This window comes from Leuciscus leuciscus (genome assembly GCF_965113295.1).
Source record: "Leuciscus leuciscus genome assembly, chromosome: 23".
Taxonomy (NCBI): domain Eukaryota; kingdom Metazoa; phylum Chordata; class Actinopteri; order Cypriniformes; family Leuciscidae; genus Leuciscus; species Leuciscus leuciscus.
In genome coordinates, this window is record NC_138747.1 from 21,751,839 (window position 1) to 21,771,778 (window position 19,940).

General features: G+C 38.4%; 2 protein-coding genes across 3 annotated transcripts in view; one reads left to right on the plus strand and one right to left on the minus strand.

Moving 5' to 3' along the window:
• Positions 1-19,940, minus strand: part of gdf11 (growth differentiation factor 11) — an 89,121-nt gene that overhangs the window by 67,805 nt on the left and 1,376 nt on the right. The window lies entirely within an intron of this gene.
• LOC309488473 (uncharacterized protein) lies at positions 645-5,985 on the plus strand. The gene is made up of 2 exons (XM_082156730.1): positions 645-3,958; positions 4,953-5,985. Exons 1-2 carry the CDS (start codon positions 893-895, stop codon positions 5,088-5,090), a joined length of 3,204 nt encoding a protein of 1,067 aa, XP_082012856.1. The 5' UTR covers positions 645-892; the 3' UTR covers positions 5,091-5,985.

The following is a 19,940-nucleotide window of genomic DNA, read 5'->3' on the forward strand; positions in this document are numbered from 1 at the left end:
CTTTTCCCCTTTTGTTTGTTTACATGTTATTTTGATTGTCCTTTATTACATTTTATAATTAAATCTTTTGTTGCAGATCATCCTATATATTTCATAATAAAGACACACACAGATTTGGTTCATTTTACCCACTTTATTTATAATTTACACTTTTACCATACATGACTAGGTTGGGTGCACACTTTCTAGTTATTAGTGGTATATTGTGTTAATGTTTATTTCTTTTGAGTCTAAGTTGCTTACGTGGGAAGAGCGGAGGTTTGGCGTTGTCTGGGACGCTGCGCTCCGGTGGAGGTCTATTCCAATAAAGGACCGGCTGGCGTCAGTTGCTGCCATTTTGTTCTGTTGGGCTAATCCATGTTGCCAATTAGTTGGGGGGGGTATGATTGACTGTATGTTTGTTTTGTTTATTATAATTCTATTTATATTTTGTTGGCTATAGTTATTTGGGTACATTATTTTGTTTATGGCCCATTTCTTGATATTTCTGAAGTTAATTACTTTATTTATTGTAATTGTGTTAAGTGATATTTGTGGTGTTCCCTGTGTATGTCTAATGGACTAGTCCTGTGTGTATATAAGTTTCCCATGTGTGTCATTTGGGAGGTCATGTTGTTTTGTTAGTTGGTTTGATTACTGTTAAGTTTGGGTCTGTTCAGTTGATCCTTTTTATGGGCCCAGACCTGACTTTATTTTGTTCAGTTTTTCAAACTATTTAATTTGTAACTTTGTTTTTGTATTTAATAAATCATTTTTGGTTGGAAATCCTGTGTCCTTTGCCCTTGACTGCTTGGTCCCTCACATATGGTGTCAGAAGTGGGATCTGCAGAGGGCGCAGGTTTCCTATTTTTTGGTTTTTCCCCTTTTTCGTCCTCCCTGTTTTTTTTGAGCTATGAGTCGGCTTGGAAGAAAAGGGACACAAAGGCTGGTGCCAATGGAAGCACAGGAAGGGGAGGTGGAGACCGTAGAGGATGGTGAGGAGATTGTCACAGAGGAGTCTGGAGGGCGGGAGCCAACGCTGGCAGATCTGACAAGTTTGTTCCGGGCCCACATGGCGCAGATGGATGCTCGGGAGGCCGGGAGGGCCCAAGAGCAAAAGGAACAAGAACGACGATTTAAGGCATTGCAGCACCAGTTTGGCCTGCTTCAGATGGAGGTGCAAGCTCGTACTCATACTCCACCCACCCTTGATCCACTTTCTATGAATCCAAGTCCAGGGGAAATGCAGGATGGTGATCCCGATTCTGATCGACCATTCCCTAAAAGGAGTGAAAGAGACCTTTACCACATGGACTATGATAGAGGTCAGTCCTTGGTCAAAGAGCCTAGATTAGAAAAATTAAGTGACTCTGATGACATAGAACATTTTTTGATAACCTTTGAGAGGATTGCTGCAGCGTGTTGTTGGCCTAAGGCTGACTGGGCATTCCGCCTGATTCCCCTACTGACTGGTAAGGCCCGAGCGGCATATGTGCTTATGGACATCGATGACTCTCTTGACTATGCTTGTGTCAAGTCGGCTATTCTGAGGAAGTACGACATTAATTCAGAAACTTATCGACAAAGATTTCGTTCTCTGGAGGTTGAATCATCTGAGAGTCCCAATGAATTGTATGCCAGGCTGAAGGAGCTGTATGGGAAGTGGATTCGACCTAAAGGTAAAACTGTTGAGGAAATTGGAGAAATAATTATTCTTGAGCAGTATCTCCGAATGCTCTCTCCTGAGCTTCAGGTATGGATCCGTGAGCGGGGCCCTGATACTGCTGCTGAAGCTGCATCATTGGCGGATGTGTTCGTTGCTGCCCGGGGAAGGAACCAGCCATGGAGTTGGCGGGGTGGGAGAGATTCTCGCAAGCCCCATGTCTTTCATCCGCCCCAGTACTACAACTCTGGTAAGCCTCCTGGAGGAGGAAAATCTGAATCTGCGTTTTTTAAACCACCTAAGAAAGTGCCTATTTGTTACCTGTGTGGCCAAGAGGGTCATACCAAACCTGTTTGCCCGAAGAACGTTGTCAAGCTCTCTCAAGTGTGTTATGTGCCCAGAAAGAATGCAGCTCCGGTAAAGCCTGGACTGTCCTTAAAGATGACCACTGTAGAAGTGAACGGTAAAGAACTCCATGCTCTAGTTGATACTGGCAGCGACCAGACATTGGTACACAGACAGTTTGTTTCACCTGCCTTGATTAATCCTTCTGACAAGAGACTGATATGCTGTGTCCATGGCGATGAGAAACTGTTACCTACCGCGGGTCTTTACATCAAAATACAGGGACAGACTTATCTCCTGGACGTTGGGGTTGCAGATAATTTGCCGTATCCTGTGATTCTGGGGCATGATTTACCGGTGCTTTTGGATTTACTGCAGCCGGAACAGCTTTGCAATGTTGTAATCACCAGGGCCCAAATGAAGCGGGCAGAGGAACCGACGCAAACACTCTGTACTTTACCTTTCTTTGATGTGGATATCGAAGTGGAACCTTCAAAGTCGCGGAAGTCCCGTAGTGAGAGACGACGGGACAAGCTTGCATATAATGTTTCCAAGATACCGGCTAACCCCTCATGTGACTTGTTTCAAGGTTTCCAGGTGCCCACTAACATGATCCAGCTCCAGCAGGAGGACGTCAGCCTGGCTCCGTACCTCAAGAAAGCAGAACATGAAGCTACAGCCAATGCTGATGACACTGACTCTGCCGAAAGGTATTTGTTCCAAAAAGGTATTCTTTATCGCCAGTTTGAGTCGACAAACCAGCTTGTCGTGCCACAATGTGTCCGAGAGGTAATCCTCCAGTTGAGTCATTCAATTCCCTGGGCTGGCCACCTAGGAAAACACAAGACCTTAGCTCGCATCAAAAGACACTTCTATTGGCCAGGACTAAGGAGGGATGTGACTCGATACTGTAAAAGTTGTCCTGAGTGTCAGAAAGTCTCCATAAGAAGCCCTTCCAGAGCTCCATTACAACCTCTACCTGTTGTGGGTACACCATTTGAGAGACTGGGTATGGATATTGTGGGCCCTGTAGAAAGGAGTAGAGCTGGAAATAGATTTATGCTTGTTATAACTGATTATGCGACTAGATATCCCGAGGTGTTCCCAATGAAGTCCATTAAAGCCAAGTACGTAGCAACATGCTTGATACAACTTTTTTCCAGAGTGGGGTTCCCCTGTCAGATCCTTACTGATCAGGGCACTAACTTTATGTCCACTCTCTTAAAGCAGGTGTATCAGCTTCTGGGTATCGAGAGTTTACGTACAACTCCTTATCATCCGCAAACAGATGGCCTCACAGAACGTTTCAATCAAACACTCAAACAAATGCTTCGCAAGTTCATCAGTGAGTCAGGCAAGGATTGGGACCGGTGGTTGCCCTACCTCCTGTTTGCATATAGAGAAGTTCCCCAGGCCTCGACTGGGTTCTCTCCCTTTGAGTTATTATATGGGCGTGAGGTGAGAGGCCCTTTGACCCTGCTTCGTGACCTGTGGGAAGGAACCCAGGGTAGCGGGGACTTGGTAAATGTGATCTCTTATGTTGTGCAGATGAGGGAACGGTTGGAGGCGATGGCGAAACTGGCTCAAACTCACATAGCTGAGGCACAGAGATCCCAGAAGTCATGGTATGATCGGTCTGCATGTGAACGGAGTTTTAACCCTGGCCAGCAAGTGTTGGTGATGTTACCAAGTCAGGAGAGCAAATTATTGGCGAAATGGCAGGGTCCATTTGAGATCCAGCGGAAGCTGGGACGCACCACTTACGAAATTACCACACCAGGCTTGGACCGGCCTAGTAAAGTCTTGCACATTAATTTGCTGAAGGAGTGGATTCCTCGTCCTGAGAAGGAGTCACAAGTTTTAATGATTCAACAGGTGATGGAGGAAGAGGAACTGGAGGAGCAATACTTGCCTCAGCCGGTCGCAGAATGTGTTAACCTGGAGCATTTGCCAAAAGATCGCCAATCCCAGGTGAGAGCGCTTTGTCACCCTGACCTCTTTTCTGAGTATCCTGGAGCCACAACATTGATTGAACATGAGATTGTGTTGAAAGGTGATGCTGTTGTTAAAAGGATGAGTTATCGAATACCTGAGCGATTACAGGTCTCCTTGAGGGAAGAGATTGATCTGATGCTGACGTTGGGAATCATCGAGCCGTCTAAGAGTGAGTGGTGCCACCCAGTGGTTTTAGTCCCTAAAAAAGATGGAACCTTACGGTTTTGTATTGATTTTCGATACCTGAACTCTGTCTCTAAGTTCGATTCCTATCCAACACCCCGTATAAGCGACCTCATTGACCGCCTAGGTCAAAGCAAGTATCTGACCACCATTGACCTCGCCAAAGGATATTGGCAAATTCCTCTTACTTCTCAATCTCGAGAGTTGACTGCCTTTAGAACTCCATGGGGGCTGTTTCATTTTAAGGTTCTTCCCTTTGGCCTGCATGGGGCTCCAGCCACTTTTCAGAGGCTCATGGACCAGATTTTGCATGGTTTGTCTTTTACGGCCGCCTATTTAGATGACATTGTTATCTACAGTGACACGTGGGAACAGCACCTACAACATCTTCAAGAAGTTCTACAGCGACTCCAACTAGCAGGCCTCACCATCAATCCACTGAAATGTGCTGTGGCCCGAACTGAAGTTGAATATCTGGGCTACGTCATTGGTAAAGGGGTGGTCAGACCTCAGGTAAAGAAGGTCCAGGTCATTCAACAGTGTCCTTTACCCCAAACACGGAAAGAATTGAGATCGTTCCTTGGTATGGCAGGCTTTTACAACCGATTCATTCCCAATTTCTCTGGCAGAGCAGCAGCCTTGACGGATATGGTGGGCACCAGATGCCCCAATCGACTTCAGTGGTCAGAGGAAGCAAAGATGGCTTTTCAAGACATCCAGATTGCCCTGGGTGAGGACCCTGTGTTGCATAATCCTGACTTTAATAAACCGTTTATTGTGCAAACAGATGCTTCGGAACGAGGTATTGGAGCCGTGCTACTGCAAGGGCCAAGTGATGGACGACAACTGGTGGCTTGTATTAGCCGTAAACTCTTCCCGCGAGAGGTCCGGTATTCTACAATCGAAAAGGAGTGCTTGGCTGTGAAATGGGCTCTGGATTCCCTAAAATATTATCTACTTGGGAGAGAGTTTATTGTGGAAACTGACCATAAGGCTCTACAGTGGTTGAAGAGGATGAAGGACACAAATAGCAGAATTACTCGGTGGTACTTGGCCATGCAGCCCTTCCAATTCAGTATCCAGTATGTTCCAGGGAAAGACAATGCTACGGCTGATTTCCTCTCTCGCTGTGTCAGGGAGGTTCCTGAAGTGGGGGGGAGTGTGATGGCCGACGACGTGGCCACACAGCAAGGCGGTAACTAAACCACACACACTGACATGCCTTTTCCCCTTTTGTTTGTTTACATGTTATTTTGATTGTCCTTTATTACATTTTATAATTAAATCTTTTGTTGCAGATCATCCTATATATTTCATAATAAAGACACACACAGATTTGGTTCATTTTACCCACTTTATTTATAATTTACACTTTTACCATACATGACTAGGTTGGGTGCACACTTTCTAGTTATTAGTGGTATATTGTGTTAATGTTTATTTCTTTTGAGTCTAAGTTGCTTACGTGGGAAGAGCGGAGGTTTGGCGTTGTCTGGGACGCTGCGCTCCGGTGGAGGTCTATTCCAATAAAGGACCGGCTGGCGTCAGTTGCTGCCATTTTGTTCTGTTGGGCTAATCCATGTTGCCAATTAGTTGGGGGGGGTATGATTGACTGTATGTTTGTTTTGTTTATTATAATTCTATTTATATTTTGTTGGCTATAGTTATTTGGGTACATTATTTTGTTTATGGCCCATTTCTTGATATTTCTGAAGTTAATTACTTTATTTATTGTAATTGTGTTAAGTGATATTTGTGGTGTTCCCTGTGTATGTCTAATGGACTAGTCCTGTGTGTATATAAGTTTCCCATGTGTGTCATTTGGGAGGTCATGTTGTTTTGTTAGTTGGTTTGATTACTGTTAAGTTTGGGTCTGTTCAGTTGATCCTTTTTATGGGCCCAGACCTGACTTTATTTTGTTCAGTTTTTCAAACTATTTAATTTGTAACTTTGTTTTTGTATTTAATAAATCATTTTTGGTTGGAAATCCTGTGTCCTTTGCCCTTGACTGCTTGGTCCCTCACAGTTAGTTAGAAAGATAGATAGATTAGTTAAAAAGAAAGAAAGATAGATAAGTTAGTTAGAAAGATAGATTAGTAAGAAAGAAAGATAGATAAGTTAGTTAGAAAGATAGATAGATTAGTTAAAAAGAAATAAAGATAGATTAGTTAGTTAGAAAGATAGATTAGTTAAAAAGAAAGAAAGATGATAAGTTAGTTAGTTAGAAAGATAGATTAGTAAGAAAGAAAGAAAGATAAATTAGTTAGAAAGATAGATGGATTAGCTAGAAAGAAAGAAAGAAAGAAAGATAGATAAGTTAGTTAGAAAGATATATAGATTAGTTAAAAAGAAAGAAAGAAAGATAGATAAGTTAGTTAGAAAAAGATAGATTAGTTAAAAAGAAAGAAAGATAGATAAGTTAGTTAGAAAGATAGATAGATTAGTAAGAAAGAAAGATAGATAAGTTAGTTAGAAAGATAGATTAGTTAAAAAGAAAGAAAGATAGATAAGTTAGAAAGATAGATTAGTTAAAAAGAAAGAAAGATAGATAAGTTAGAAAGATAGATTAGTTAAAAAGAAAGAAAGATAGATAAGTTAGATAGATAGATAGATAGATAGATACGTTAGTTAGAAAGATAGATAGATAGATAGATAGATAGATAGATAAGTTAGTTAGAAAGATAGATAGATTAGTTAGATAGATAGATAGATAGATAAGTTAGTTAGAAAGATATATAGATTAGTTCAAAAGAAAGAAAGAAAGATAGATAAGTTAGTTAGAAAAAGATAGATTAGTTAAAAAGAAAGAAAGATAGATAAGTTAGTTAGAAAGATAGATAGATTAGTAAGAAAGAAAGATAGATAAGTTAGTTAGAAAGATAGATTAGTTAAAAAGAAAGAAAGATAGATAAGTTAGAAAGATAGATTAGTTAAAAAGAAAGAAAGATAGATAAGTTAGAAAGATAGATTAGTTAAAAAGAAAGAAAGATAGATAAGTTAGATAGATAGATAGATAGATAGATAGATACGTTAGTTAGAAAGATAGATAGATAGATAGATAGATAAGTTAGTTAGAAAGATAGATAGATTAGTTAGAAAGAAAGATAGATAGATAAGTTAGTTACAAAGATAGATAGATTAGAAAGAAAGATAGATAAGTTAGTTAAAAAGATAGATAGATTAGTAAGAAAGAAAGATAGATTAGTTAGTTCGAAAGAAAGATAGATTAGTAAGAAAGAAAGATAGATAGATAAGTTAGTTAGAAAGATAGATAAGTTAGAAAGATAGATTAGTTAGTTAGAAAGAAAGATAGATTAGTAAGAAAGAAAGATAGATAGATAAGTTAGTTAGAAAGATAGATAAGTTAGAAAGATAGATAAGTTAGTTAAAAAGATAGATAGATTAGTAAGAAAGAAAGAAAGATAGATTAGTTAGTTAGAAAGAAAGATTAGTTAGAAAGAAAGATAGATAGATAGATAAGTTAGTTAGAAAGATAAGTTAGATAGAAAGATAAGTTAGATAGAAAGATAAGTTAGAAAGATTAGATAGATAGATAGATAGATAGATAGATAGATAGATAGATAGATAGATAGATAGATAGATAGATAGATAATTAAATGGTAGTTTAATTGAGTCTAGGGCTTCAGGGAGTTTAGATTTGAGTTTTTGGCTTGTACACTAATGGGCCACCGTAGTCTTGGCTCAATTTGAGCGGTCTGCCATGTAAGTCTATGGGATTTTTATGGTTTTTAATATTCATTTTTAAGAAAACTGAAAGTCAAATCAGTCTGAAAAGATATAGCACACCAAGTCAGAACAGTATGAAGGTCTGACCCGAGTTTGGAGTATGTAGCTTGAACGGTCTAGGAGGAGTTAGAGTCAGAAAATTTGCGGTCAGAAAAAGAAGAAGAAGAATAATAATAAGTTTAAATAGGATTTCAGTAAGTTGGCTTTCTCAAGCCAACTTAATAATATTAAGTTTAACTACAATATCAGTAAGTTGGCTCTCTCAAGCCAACTTAACTAGAATGAACATTTCCTGAAGAAAATGTGAGTGGGTGCTTGCAGTGGCAAAACTTGCCACTCGGTTGCTAGGGTGTTTCTAGTGGGTTGCTATGGTGTTGTTATGTGGTTGCTAGGGTATTCTGGGTGGTTGCTAGGGTGATGCTAGGCTGTTGCTATGGTGTTCTGGGTGGTTGCTAGGGCATTGCTAGGGTGTTCTAGGTGGTTGCTATGGTGTTGCTAGGCTGTTCTGGGTGGTTGCTAGGGTGTTCTGGGTGGTTGCAAGGGCATTGCTAGGCGGTTGCTAGGGTGTTATGGGTGGTTGCTATGCGGTTGCTGGCGGTTGCTAAGTTATTGTGGGTGTTTGCTTGGGCGTTGCTAGGATGTTCTGGGTGGTTGATATGGTGTTGCTAGGTGGTTACTAGGGTATTATTGGTGGTTGCTGGGGTGTTGCTAGGTGGTTGCTATGGTGTTGCTAGGGTATTCTGGGTGGTTGCTAGGGCATTACTAGGCAGTTGCTAGGGTGTTATAGGTGGTTGCTATGGTGTTGCTAGGCGCTTGCTAGGGTATTTTGGGGTGGTTGCTAGGGCATTGCTAGGCAGTTGCTAGGGTGTTCTAGGTGGTTGCTAGGGTATTCTCGGTGGTTGCTAGGGTGTTCTGGGTGGTTGCTATGGTGTTGTTAGGCGATTGCTAGGGTATTTTGGGTGGTGACTATGGCGTTTCTAGGCAATTGCTAGGGTGTTCAGGGCGGTTGCTAAGGTATTCTGGGTGGTTGCTATGGTATTACTAGGTGGTTGGTAGTTGTCACAGATGGTTACTATTGGAGTTCTTAGCATTTTCTTGGCATGATTTAGCACTTACCTAATCGCTATTAGCATGTAGCTATTCACTGCTAGCATGTGTAGCATGTTGGAAGTCCTGTTTGCTAGCATGAGTAAAAAGAGCCAACCCCCATCTCTATACGATGTTCTGATGCAGAGATATAGGTCTTGCAAAATGGTTGCTAGGGTACTCTGTTTGGTTGCTGGGGAGTGGCTTGGCAGCTGCCAATCATGAAACTCCAAAGGCTGCTTGTCAGTATGAATGATATAAACCAACTCCCATGCCTCTATGACATTCAGAAGGGAAGATATCCCTCTATGGATTTTGGTTGCTAAGGTGCTCGACAATGGTTGCTAGGGAGGGGCTAGGAAGTGTTGAGGTGATTCATGATTGGCTGTTTGCTGCCCCGAGTCAAACGAGACCACCCTCATGTTTCTATGACACTTCTATCCGGAGATGTCCCTTTGATCTCTTTCAATGAAAGTCTATGGAACTTGTTGCTGAGGTGCTCTAAATGCTTGCTAGGGTGTGGCTTGATAGCTTCACAATGATCCTGAGAGACTGATTGGTCGTCTGAGTAAAATGAGCCCACCCCCTTGTCTCTATGACACTGTGATCCAGAGCTATGTTCAATACAAAATCCCTATGCAATTTACCATAGTAGGAAAAACGCATGCATTTCATGGGCCGTCCTACACCATAGTCAATAGCCGCGTTTCCACTGTCGGGCCAGGGCCGGGCCGTGCTAGTGCGTGCCAGGGCCAGTCGCGTTTCCACTGTCACTTCCGGGGCTTGATCGGGGCTTGCTCGGGGCCAGCGGCCAGGATTTCTGGCCCGTCGAATACCTTGGGCCAGAGCGGGCCAGCTCGGGCTAGAGGAGTGGTTACGAACAGAGGCGGAGTTCACTTGAGTCGGGAGACGGCAGCGCCGGATGATTCTGTCAGCATTAAAGACTTTTAAAATAATTTAACTCACGTTCATGTTTGAATGCCTTCTGTTTGTGATGCAAAAGACTATGCGCGCTAACCATTACCATAGTAAACATAGTAAACGCTTGAAGATACGCATAGTAAAAAAACATACGCTTGAAGAAATCAGACCAATCATAAAGGCTATCACAGTCATGTTTTTATTTTATCTGTCAGTAGCCTACGTCTCGTCTCTTTATACCGGACTATCATAAAATAAAGCAACTTTTTTTTCGGGAGCTTCCTCTGTTTCTCTGACTGAAAATATCTGTATGGGAGTCGAGAGAGTGCCAAAGCTCCTCAGGTCGTATTTTTGGTGGCATATATTTGTAGAAATTATCATTCTTTCTAAATGTGATGTAAATATGTCCTGTAACTAGGCTACCAGATAAACAGTAACAGACGCGACTGAAGAAGTAAGTGTGTCCTCTTTCTTTTGTGAAATAGACCTAACGGTAATTTATTTCTGAGTGACTAATGTGCAATTTTGACATAAATGAATTCATTATGATCAATGTATCACTTTTTATTGTAAACCTGTGGTAAAACATCGATGCTTGGGTTTTAAATATTCAAGTAAACAACAAAAATGCCAGCAAACGGCTGCTTTTATCATGTTTGTTTTCAACGCTGTTTCCAGTGATTTCTGATTAGTTTTCTGATAAAACTTACATTTGTTGGTGAATGGGTTAGTGTGACGTTGTTCCAGAGAGGCCTGTTACGGGCGTGTTTTAGTGAAGCGCTGTGGAGCTTCTGGCACGACAATGGAAACGCAGACCTGGTGCTATTAGCCCGAGGCTATCAGCCCGGCACGGCCCGTTTAAAGCCCTGGCCCGGCCCTGGCCCGACAGTGGAAATGCGGCTATTGGGGCAACTTTGGGCAGCTCCTGCCCCCCAAGGGGTGCAACTTTTACCCCATTGTGAGGTATGTTCTTACAGAGCCTGTCAGCCTCTACAAATGTGGTAAATCACACGTTTCTGCGAAATCCTCACTCTGAGCTATGACTCGTCAAAGTTTGAAGTACAATATCAGTAAGTTGGCTTGAAAAAGCCAACATAATAAGTTTAAATAGGATTTCCGTAAGTTGGCTTTCTCAAGCCAAATTAATAAAGAGATTGTAAAACAAATTCATATGTATTGAGTGGTTTAGTCCAAATTTTCTGAAGAGACATGATCACTTTGTATGATGAACAGATTGAATTTAGGCTTTTATTCACATTTAACCCATTTAAGCCCACCGGCAACTATAGTTGCCGCAATGCATAGTTGTCATTTTCCTTTTGTAAGTATTTTTCTAGATGTTGTCCATGTTTTATTTCTCAATGACATGCAAGCAAACAACCACATAAAGGATTTCAAGAAAAAAAAAAGGTATTCACTTCCTCCCTGTCACATGAGGCTGTCAACTTCCGAGCCCTAATTCTAGGAAGCATGGCGAAGGCAAAACCTCCAAAAGAAAGGTCATTTTCATGTTACCAATAAGTATTTTTTGTTTACATATATATATCTACATAATCATGAAGGTCTCTAGAATCATCCAAACAAAACAAATCTTTTTTGTATACTTAGTCAAAAGTCCAAGCGGCAACTATAGTTGCCGGTGGGCAAATGCCTTGTAAGTACATATATCATGGGAAAATGGGGTATACTGTTTTAATAGGTTAATAAATCAAGGTTATTGTAGAAAATAAATAAAGTTTTTCCAGGTAGATTCATATCTACATATAATGAAATCACAATTATAACAATAAGTTACTTTTTGTCGAAGTTTAGCAGTTTTTGTACTGAAAAAATAATAATTAGTTTTTCAATAATGTTACATTATGATTAGAATCAAACCTAATCAGGATGTTACAAAGTGAAAAGTTGAAGTTTTTAGAGTTTATCATTTTTTTCAAACATCTGTTTTTCATATAATTCTACAAATTTAAAGTGTGCCAATTAATTTCTGTCTATGTGTGTTCTGTGTTGTTTCTGATTTTGAGGATGAATTTTTTCCATTGATGAAATTCAATTGATAACATAATTTTTTTTTTCAGTACAAAAAGTGCCTAAACTTTGACAAAAAGTAACTTTTATTATTATAATTGTGATTTCATAATATGTAGATATGAATACAACTGGAAAAACTTGTGAAAAGATGTCTTTCAGTTAGTCAAATAGCAAATCGTTCTGCAGCCATCTACTGGTTAAAGTGATAATTTGTTACTTTTAAAACGGCATTTTCCAAAAGATGGGCAAAAATCTTACACTAAACCATGTCAAATTATCCATGTTCATCCCCAAGAATGAACAGCGCACAATGGTTAAGGCAAATGGATTTGTTGTTTGTTGTGTTTTCATATTCAAGAGATTATAAGCTAGATGCAGTTTTTTGGGTTTACATCAAATGTTCTTCGACTTGTATACATAATAAATGTGTTTATGAATAAAGATTGATCTGTTGAAAGCAGTTATTTTGAGATAAATGCCAAATGTTCTCCTCCTATTCATATTTTACATTGAGGGGGTGCATACAACATATTTGCCCACCGGCAACTATAGTTGCCGCACATTCAAATATGATTTTCAAGAAAGAAAAAAAAAACCTGGGGAAAATAAATGCAGAACATGTTCACATAGGACACTATTAACACGATTATATATGCATGAAACCATTCAGAAAAATTTGGGCACAAACATTGATCAAAGAACATAAACAGAAGCTCAACCGAACCTGCTTGACGTGCGTGAACAAACCTCTTGTGGAAGCTCAATTGTGCTACATAACACATGAGAATGAACCTCATTAGCACGTCATGCGAACATGCTTGAGCTTCTGTTTACCATAACTGATGTGTTCGTTGCTGAATATTTCTATGTGAATAAAAGCCTAAATTTAGTCTGTTCAGCGTATAAAGCAATTGTGTCTCTTCAGAAAATTTGGAATAAACCACTCAATTTATAGGCATTAGTTGTACAATCTTTTTATGAACTTTTTGAAGCGTCAAAGTGCTAGTTGCATAGCTGTCAATGGAAGGACAGAAATCACTCACAGATGTCATTAAAAATATCTTAATTTGTGTTACGAAGATAAACAAAAGTCTTACAGCATTGGAACGACAATGTAGGTGAAGTAAATGATGATGGAGTTTTCATTTTTGGGTGAACTAACCCTTTAAGCCCTGAATATTGTTATTCCATTAAAGATATCTACATTGTCTTCTGATCTATTAAAGCTCCAATTGTAGTTGATAAGCAGTATTTTGATATATGTTGATTACAGATAGTTTGATGGTAAAGGCTGATGCTCTGTGGTGAAATGAATTTGCGTTTAAAAACAAAACAAAAACATTATAAATAATTACATTTCTTGTACTGAATGATGGATGGGGGAGGGGATAAAACTATTTCACACTTAAATGTCAGAATTTAGTTAAAAATTCAGTAATGTTATTACCTGTTGTTATAGTTTTTGAGTGGTATAGCTAGGTCAAAATTTCTATACAATTTGTCATTTTATTTGCATGCATTATATTCATATTTTCTTTTCTTAATTTTCCAAATATCATCTAAACACATCAGGGGATGTGTGTGCTAGAGAGCTCAGACTCTGGATAAATGTGGCTCAAGGGTATCCCTGTGCACCTCTGCAAATTAATCATTCTGACACATTCACGACCCTTCTAATAAGACAGGGGCCACAGAGCTCCCCACCCCGCCATCCCAGCCTATGCCGCCTCACTCCTTCTTTGTTTGGCCCCCTTATCCCAGGAGATCGGAGAGCATAAGTGGGGGAGGACACGGGACAGAGGAATGGTGTGTGTTGGGAAAATGGGGGGTACAGACCGCAAGTGACACCCTCATTCAGAATACTCCTCGGGGACAGAGCCAGGCACAAGACTCCTATCACAGTTTTAGCAGTGCAGCCCCCCACGCTCAACAAAAGCATGTCCTACATGCTCCCCATAATAATAGGGTATTTAGCTAGTGTACTAAAAGTGTAAAAGTGCCCATTGCATTCATAAAACAAAAATAATACATATACAAAAGTGCAGAATGAGATTGCTTATGAGCATGCTCATGCAGACTCACCATGGACACATTGGAACCACCAGGATCAAGAAACAGTGATTAAGGTAATTAAGAGCACAATCTTACAGTTGATTGTACATGAAACTAGAAACTAAAACCATATTTAAAAACTATATACACAAAAAAGTGTCTTGATACAGGACTATTTCTGAAATTAAATATCAAGTCCACAACAGCAGTATAAACAGACAAACAAATATCTTGACAGATGGCTGATCCATAGGCTCCAAAATTCTATGCAAATCTTTCAGATTTGTCACAATAAGAATGATAAGAGAACTGACTATAGTTTCCCTAAACTATAAACCTAATTAAAATGTTGTTCAGTAATGTGTGTTTTAAAGGTTTACTATTACATTCAACAGTAGTCCGTTTAATTTTGTACAGTGCTTTTCCCTGTCTATTACCTAAAAACAGAAAAAGGAAAACTCGGTTTATATCTGTGCACTTGTATAAAACAGCTATATGTAGTTTTAGTTTCACATGCTAACTCAGATTTATTTGGCTGATTTATTAAACGGGGCCATCTGAACAATATGGTGCCATTACAATAACCCAAATGTATTTAGAGTTCAAAAAGAAAAAGAAAACACATTAAAATGTCCCCACAAACATTTTATTTTTTGAATTTTATGAATAAAAACACACACAATCTATTAAATCCTGACAATTTTGTTTACTCAAAAATGTAGATATGATGTAGTTTGTTCGACATTTACATTTACTTTTTTTGGTCAGGACATTAATAAATGTTTTATGCATAACTCTAAATACTCTTAAAAATTATATATTAAATGATGAGTCCAAAGCTGTCTAAAGACTGCTGATAAGACTAAAGCTTGATATATGCATGTGTGCCTCCATTTCAGTTTCCATTTAAAAAAAATAACATCTGAGCCATAACCTTTTCTTCTTTTTTTTTGGTTCCCCTTTGGCTCACAGATCATTGTTGTGGCCTAATTTTAAATGGCAATCTGTCCAAATAAATAATTCATGAAATGAATTAATTTATATTCATGTTTGCTGACATTATTTTTCTTTTTGGCACCGAAAATTAGATGACTGACAATGAAAAAGGGGGCATCTTCTGACCTTTGTGCTCCTTGTTTTCTCTCTGTATATCCCATATGTGATGGTGCATATTTTCCTGATATTACTCAACAGAGATGCTCAGCATTGTTGAATTACCCCAGCCCTAAAGTGTTTTTTATTAATAAATAAATAAATAAATAAATAAATAATAGCTGCAATTCACATTTCTCTGGCGGCTGTTTATCATGTTTATCAACTTGTTTTTCACACTTAAAATGGTTTTCCACAGCTCACTGTAAATCCTTGGTTTGTCCAGAGTTTGCTTTATACATCTGGTATAACGCTATTATTTGCCAGCCTGGTCTCATTGTTAGTACGTAGGTATCAATATGTAACATTTTCAGGTGCAAAACAAATTTTTGTAGATGCTGAAATGTACAACATTGACATTTATCATATTGACAACATTTAAAGAAAGGTAAAATATTTACCAATCTTTTATATCATAAAGATAGTTGTATAATTTACCTTTTACCATTTTATAGATAAATTGTAGATCCCCTAACCCTACCCCAGAAAACCAAACACAACCATTTTATATAAAAAAAGGATATATAAAGTGGACAGAAATGTGTAGGAAAATGACACTTTTAGTAACAATATAGCATTAAAAAGATATTTTGAGCTGCTAATCCCACTCCTACCTCTAAACCTACCCATAACCATTTCATAAAAATATTTAGAAATGGCCTAACAGACAGACAAGTGGAATCATAATAATAATTTTTTTGCAAAAATGTCAAAAGCGGTACCAAAAGTAGTTGACGATAATGTGTTGCAGTCGCAGTCCATTCTGGTGGAATAAAATAGTTTTGTATGCAGTACAGAGCAGAATTTAAGTAACGGCTGAAAATCTTATCCCCATCCACTCTGTGAAGTTTATAATTCAAATGCACATCACCCAAAACACTGCCTGTCACAATCTGCGATGAAGCAGATGACAGTCAATGATGTGCTGTGTCCCAATTCGCATACTATCCATCCTAAATGGTATTCGAAATTAGAATTAGTGTGTCCCAAATCATAGTATGTTGAAATGAGTATTCCAAAGATACCCAGATATTATACTTTTTCCGGTTAGAATTAGTGCAGATCCATGCACACTCTAATGGCTAATGCGTGTTGGACAAGGATTAGATTAGAACTACAAGCACGGATAAAAACTTGACACCTTAGAATTCTAAGATTCTATCTGACATTTTGTCAAAACTGAGTTATTCACATAATTTTATTCTGTGACAACTTATTTACATTATGTGATTTATTTATTTTTAAGTTGTGTACATTTTGTGACTTTTTTTATAAAGCTAAAAACGGTCTATCCACAAAGGAGAATGCCAAAACTTTGAAGATAGTGTATCTCAAAAGTGCTCAGAATGCAGATAGAACCTTATAATTCCAAGGTGGTGAACTGTTAAAAAACTACAAACATGGCGGATGTGCGAGTCCAACAGTTAAGTAGAGAGGTTTATGGTGCATTCATATAAGTCATGTCGAAAATATCATATTTACGAGTTGAACGCACATGAACACCACCACAAAGTAGTAAATATGAGTGGGAAGCTCTGGATTTTCTTTAAGCCCTGATTTTTCCGATTTGGGGGTGTGTCAATGAGAAACGTGGCGGAATACCACAGTATTAGGTAATTAGCAGTGACATTGTCAAGCTTTTTTATTTACAACAAAATAAACTAATTCCTGCACTCCTGCATTGTCATAAAACAATATAATATGTAACAATAAGTTTACAGTGGCTTCATAAATTAATTAAAAACATTAAAAAGCAAAACACACCTGATACACATTCTTTGTTCTTTGTTTTCTACGTAGAGTTTAAAAACCGTTCTGTTTTTTTGTGTAGTTAAATAAGGTACACCGCCATCTTGCTCCGACGAAAGTGACTTGACGTACCTGACATCGTAAACACGACTTCCCACGAGGACTTGAATGCACCATTAGATAAGGGGTTTTGAGTGATTAAGTATCAGTATCTAACCTGGCGAAAATACATTTATTCAATGTTATCACATTATATTTTATCTGAAACAGCATTGTGAACTTGTAATGATACGTTTGGCCACTAGATTTTAAATGCATTATTATACAAATTGCAAACACATGAGGAGAGTTCTCTGCATGAAAGACCCACAACGAGATTATACTCACATTAGTGTAAGCTCAGGCATTACATTTCTGACTCTATGGAGAGTTTTATAACATAGTCCTTAAATATTTTAAGTTTGCTACACAACTTTTGAGTTGTCAGTATATATGTACATTATTTTTTACTTAAAGAGCTGTATTTATTATGTTCAAATATACAGTTTTATATGTTGCATGTGATGACTTCAGTACCTGCTTGTCTGGGTCTGGAATTGCTCCAGTAGGGGAGGAGAAGCATTGAACCGTGGGAAGAGGAAAGAGAATGAATGAAAGAAAGAGAGGCATTCTTGAGAGAGCAGTGAAATTGTACCCAGGGTATAATAGACTTCAGTTCCATTGAATGTTTATTACCCCCCCCCCCCCCCCCCCCCCCCAAAAAAAATGTTTTTGACTACATTTAGTGTTATTTCTACAGCACTTTAACTTCTTTACTTTTTATTTTATGTTTACAAAACAGGAAATGAAAAGTTTTCAACGTGAGCTTGCTTTCTTCCTTTATTCTATCCTTCTTTCATCCTCTTAGATGAACAGGAAAGAATGAAAGTAGTCTCAGACACAGGTGTTCACATGGTTAATTAATAGTAAAAAAAAAATAAAAAAAAACTTCCCACACTTCCCATTGATCAGAGGATGGTCGGACAACCGTCTTGTCTTTTTAGCATTCTCTCTCCTAATGTTTATGGTTCCTGCACCTTCAGGAAATTACCCTTTTATAGGGTCAACACAATAAAAGACCTTTGGGTTTTTTTCTAGTTGGGAGTGGTTAGTGGGTTAGTGTTTGTGAATGTGTGTGTATATAAGTCTGCATGTGACTTTGTGTGTGAGAGAGAAAGAGACATTTTAGGTGGGGGAGGCAGCATTTGGTAGTGTTGTTTAATCTCCTACCCGTCCTTTTTGACATTTTAGGTGGGGGTAGTAGTGTTTAATCTACTAGTTCTCTTTTGCGGTCAAAGAAAAAGACCTGAAGAGGTTAATTGGCTCCTCATCCAATATATCACATTGCTGTGAACTCTCTGACCCTTCTTGTCAATAGGAGGCCTTTTCCTCTCTGACTTGATGAATGTGTTTCTTTGGGAGTGTACTACAGAGTAAAATATTTGGGGAACAAAAAGAGAAGTTATGGCAATTTAAATTTTATTTCTGTGGTAAATCATCCTCTTATAACCTTCAGGCCATTAGCAGAGTATAGTGACCACCGTTTGGAAATGTATTTTAGCACATTGTAATTAGTTAAACAAGTCAGTGAAATCAATGTAGAAGGGAGGTTGGTAGGTGATTGTGTGGGAGGGGGGTTGAGGGTGTAAGCCGACAAATTACTGACAAAAAACAAACAAAACAAAAAACACTGACTGTTATGAAAGCACACTGACAAGGGAGGAAGATATGTTCTAAATAGACAGGTGACAAATGAGTTCCAAGGGTCGATTTTCTACTCTTGCCTATACACAGTCAAATTCAGAACAGAGGCAGAGCAAAACCTACCAGTGCAACATTTAAACACAATATCCACCACAATATCTGATACCCAAAATATAAGCTGGTAACAGTGGGGAAATCTTATTTGAATACTTGGCACTTACTAGAGAAGCAATGTTTTGAGTACCGTGTCTATTTCACAATTGAATATCGTAAATTTGATATGTACTATTTTATTAGTCACTTATTTTTGGCGGTTTGAGTTCATATGTTTAAACAAAGTGATAGGGAAACGATCAAGAATACAATGATGGTAGAGGGAAGCAGAAGAAGGATTGCTGAAAAATAATGAAAAAAATAAGTAAAGATATACTGTAAAAAACTACAAAGTATCAAAATGTTCAAATCAAAAATCAAAAGATTGTTTAATTTGTATGACATTCAATTTATGAACAAAGTGAAAACAAATATTTCTGTATTTTATGGGTATAAGATTAACTAATTCTAAATTGAACTATTAGACATGTATAATCCCTGTAGGACATCAAAAGAAGTTGAAAGGTAGGCTAAAATTAATTTAAAAGACTTTAAAACTCTAATAGTCCCTATTGAGATTTCCTTGAATTCATATGTAGACATTAATCCAACACAACAAGGCTTCTGTTAAAGATTACACTACAATATCCAATAGAACTTTTAGATTAAGAACCAACAAGAATCCTCTACATAAACTAAAACAGAACAGAAAAATGACTGTAACTACAATATAACTTATAAGAGCTTAAAATTTAAGTTACATTTTCAAAAAGTAAGTGCTTGCTTTTAAATACATGGGCAAATGCACTCGTTGAACCATCCTGGTATAAAAGTCAGTTTTTCATGCTGCTCTCATACTGCACAGCTACAACAATAATCTCTGACAACAAAACGCTATTTATAAGAGGCATCTATGAGCTCTGCAGCCGTTAAATGATCATTTATGTGATTCGTCCCCTGAATGTCAAGCGTGTTCATTGTGCCAGCGGGAACGTGGGCTGTGTGACAATCAACGCAGAGGTTAGTTAGGGGAACACAAACCTATCTTTGTTCAGTCTGGTCAGAAGAAAAAAAAACGGATTATTTGCTTGGCTTTTCATCTGCCTTGTGCGGAATACATTATGTGTGTAAATGTTGTTGAACCCCGGCTATTCTCAGCGGAAAGGTCACACACTCCCCTCGACCCAAAACTCCTCCACGG

Coding starts and splice junctions, on each gene's coding strand:
- LOC309488473 (XM_082156730.1), top strand. CDS start 893: ATGAGTCGGCTTGGAAGAAAAGGGACACAAAGGCTGGTGCCAATGGAA. Junction 3,959..4,952: donor CAAAAGATCGCCAATCCCAG/GTGAGAGCGCTT, acceptor TTGTGCAAACAG/ATGCTTCGGAACGAGGTATT.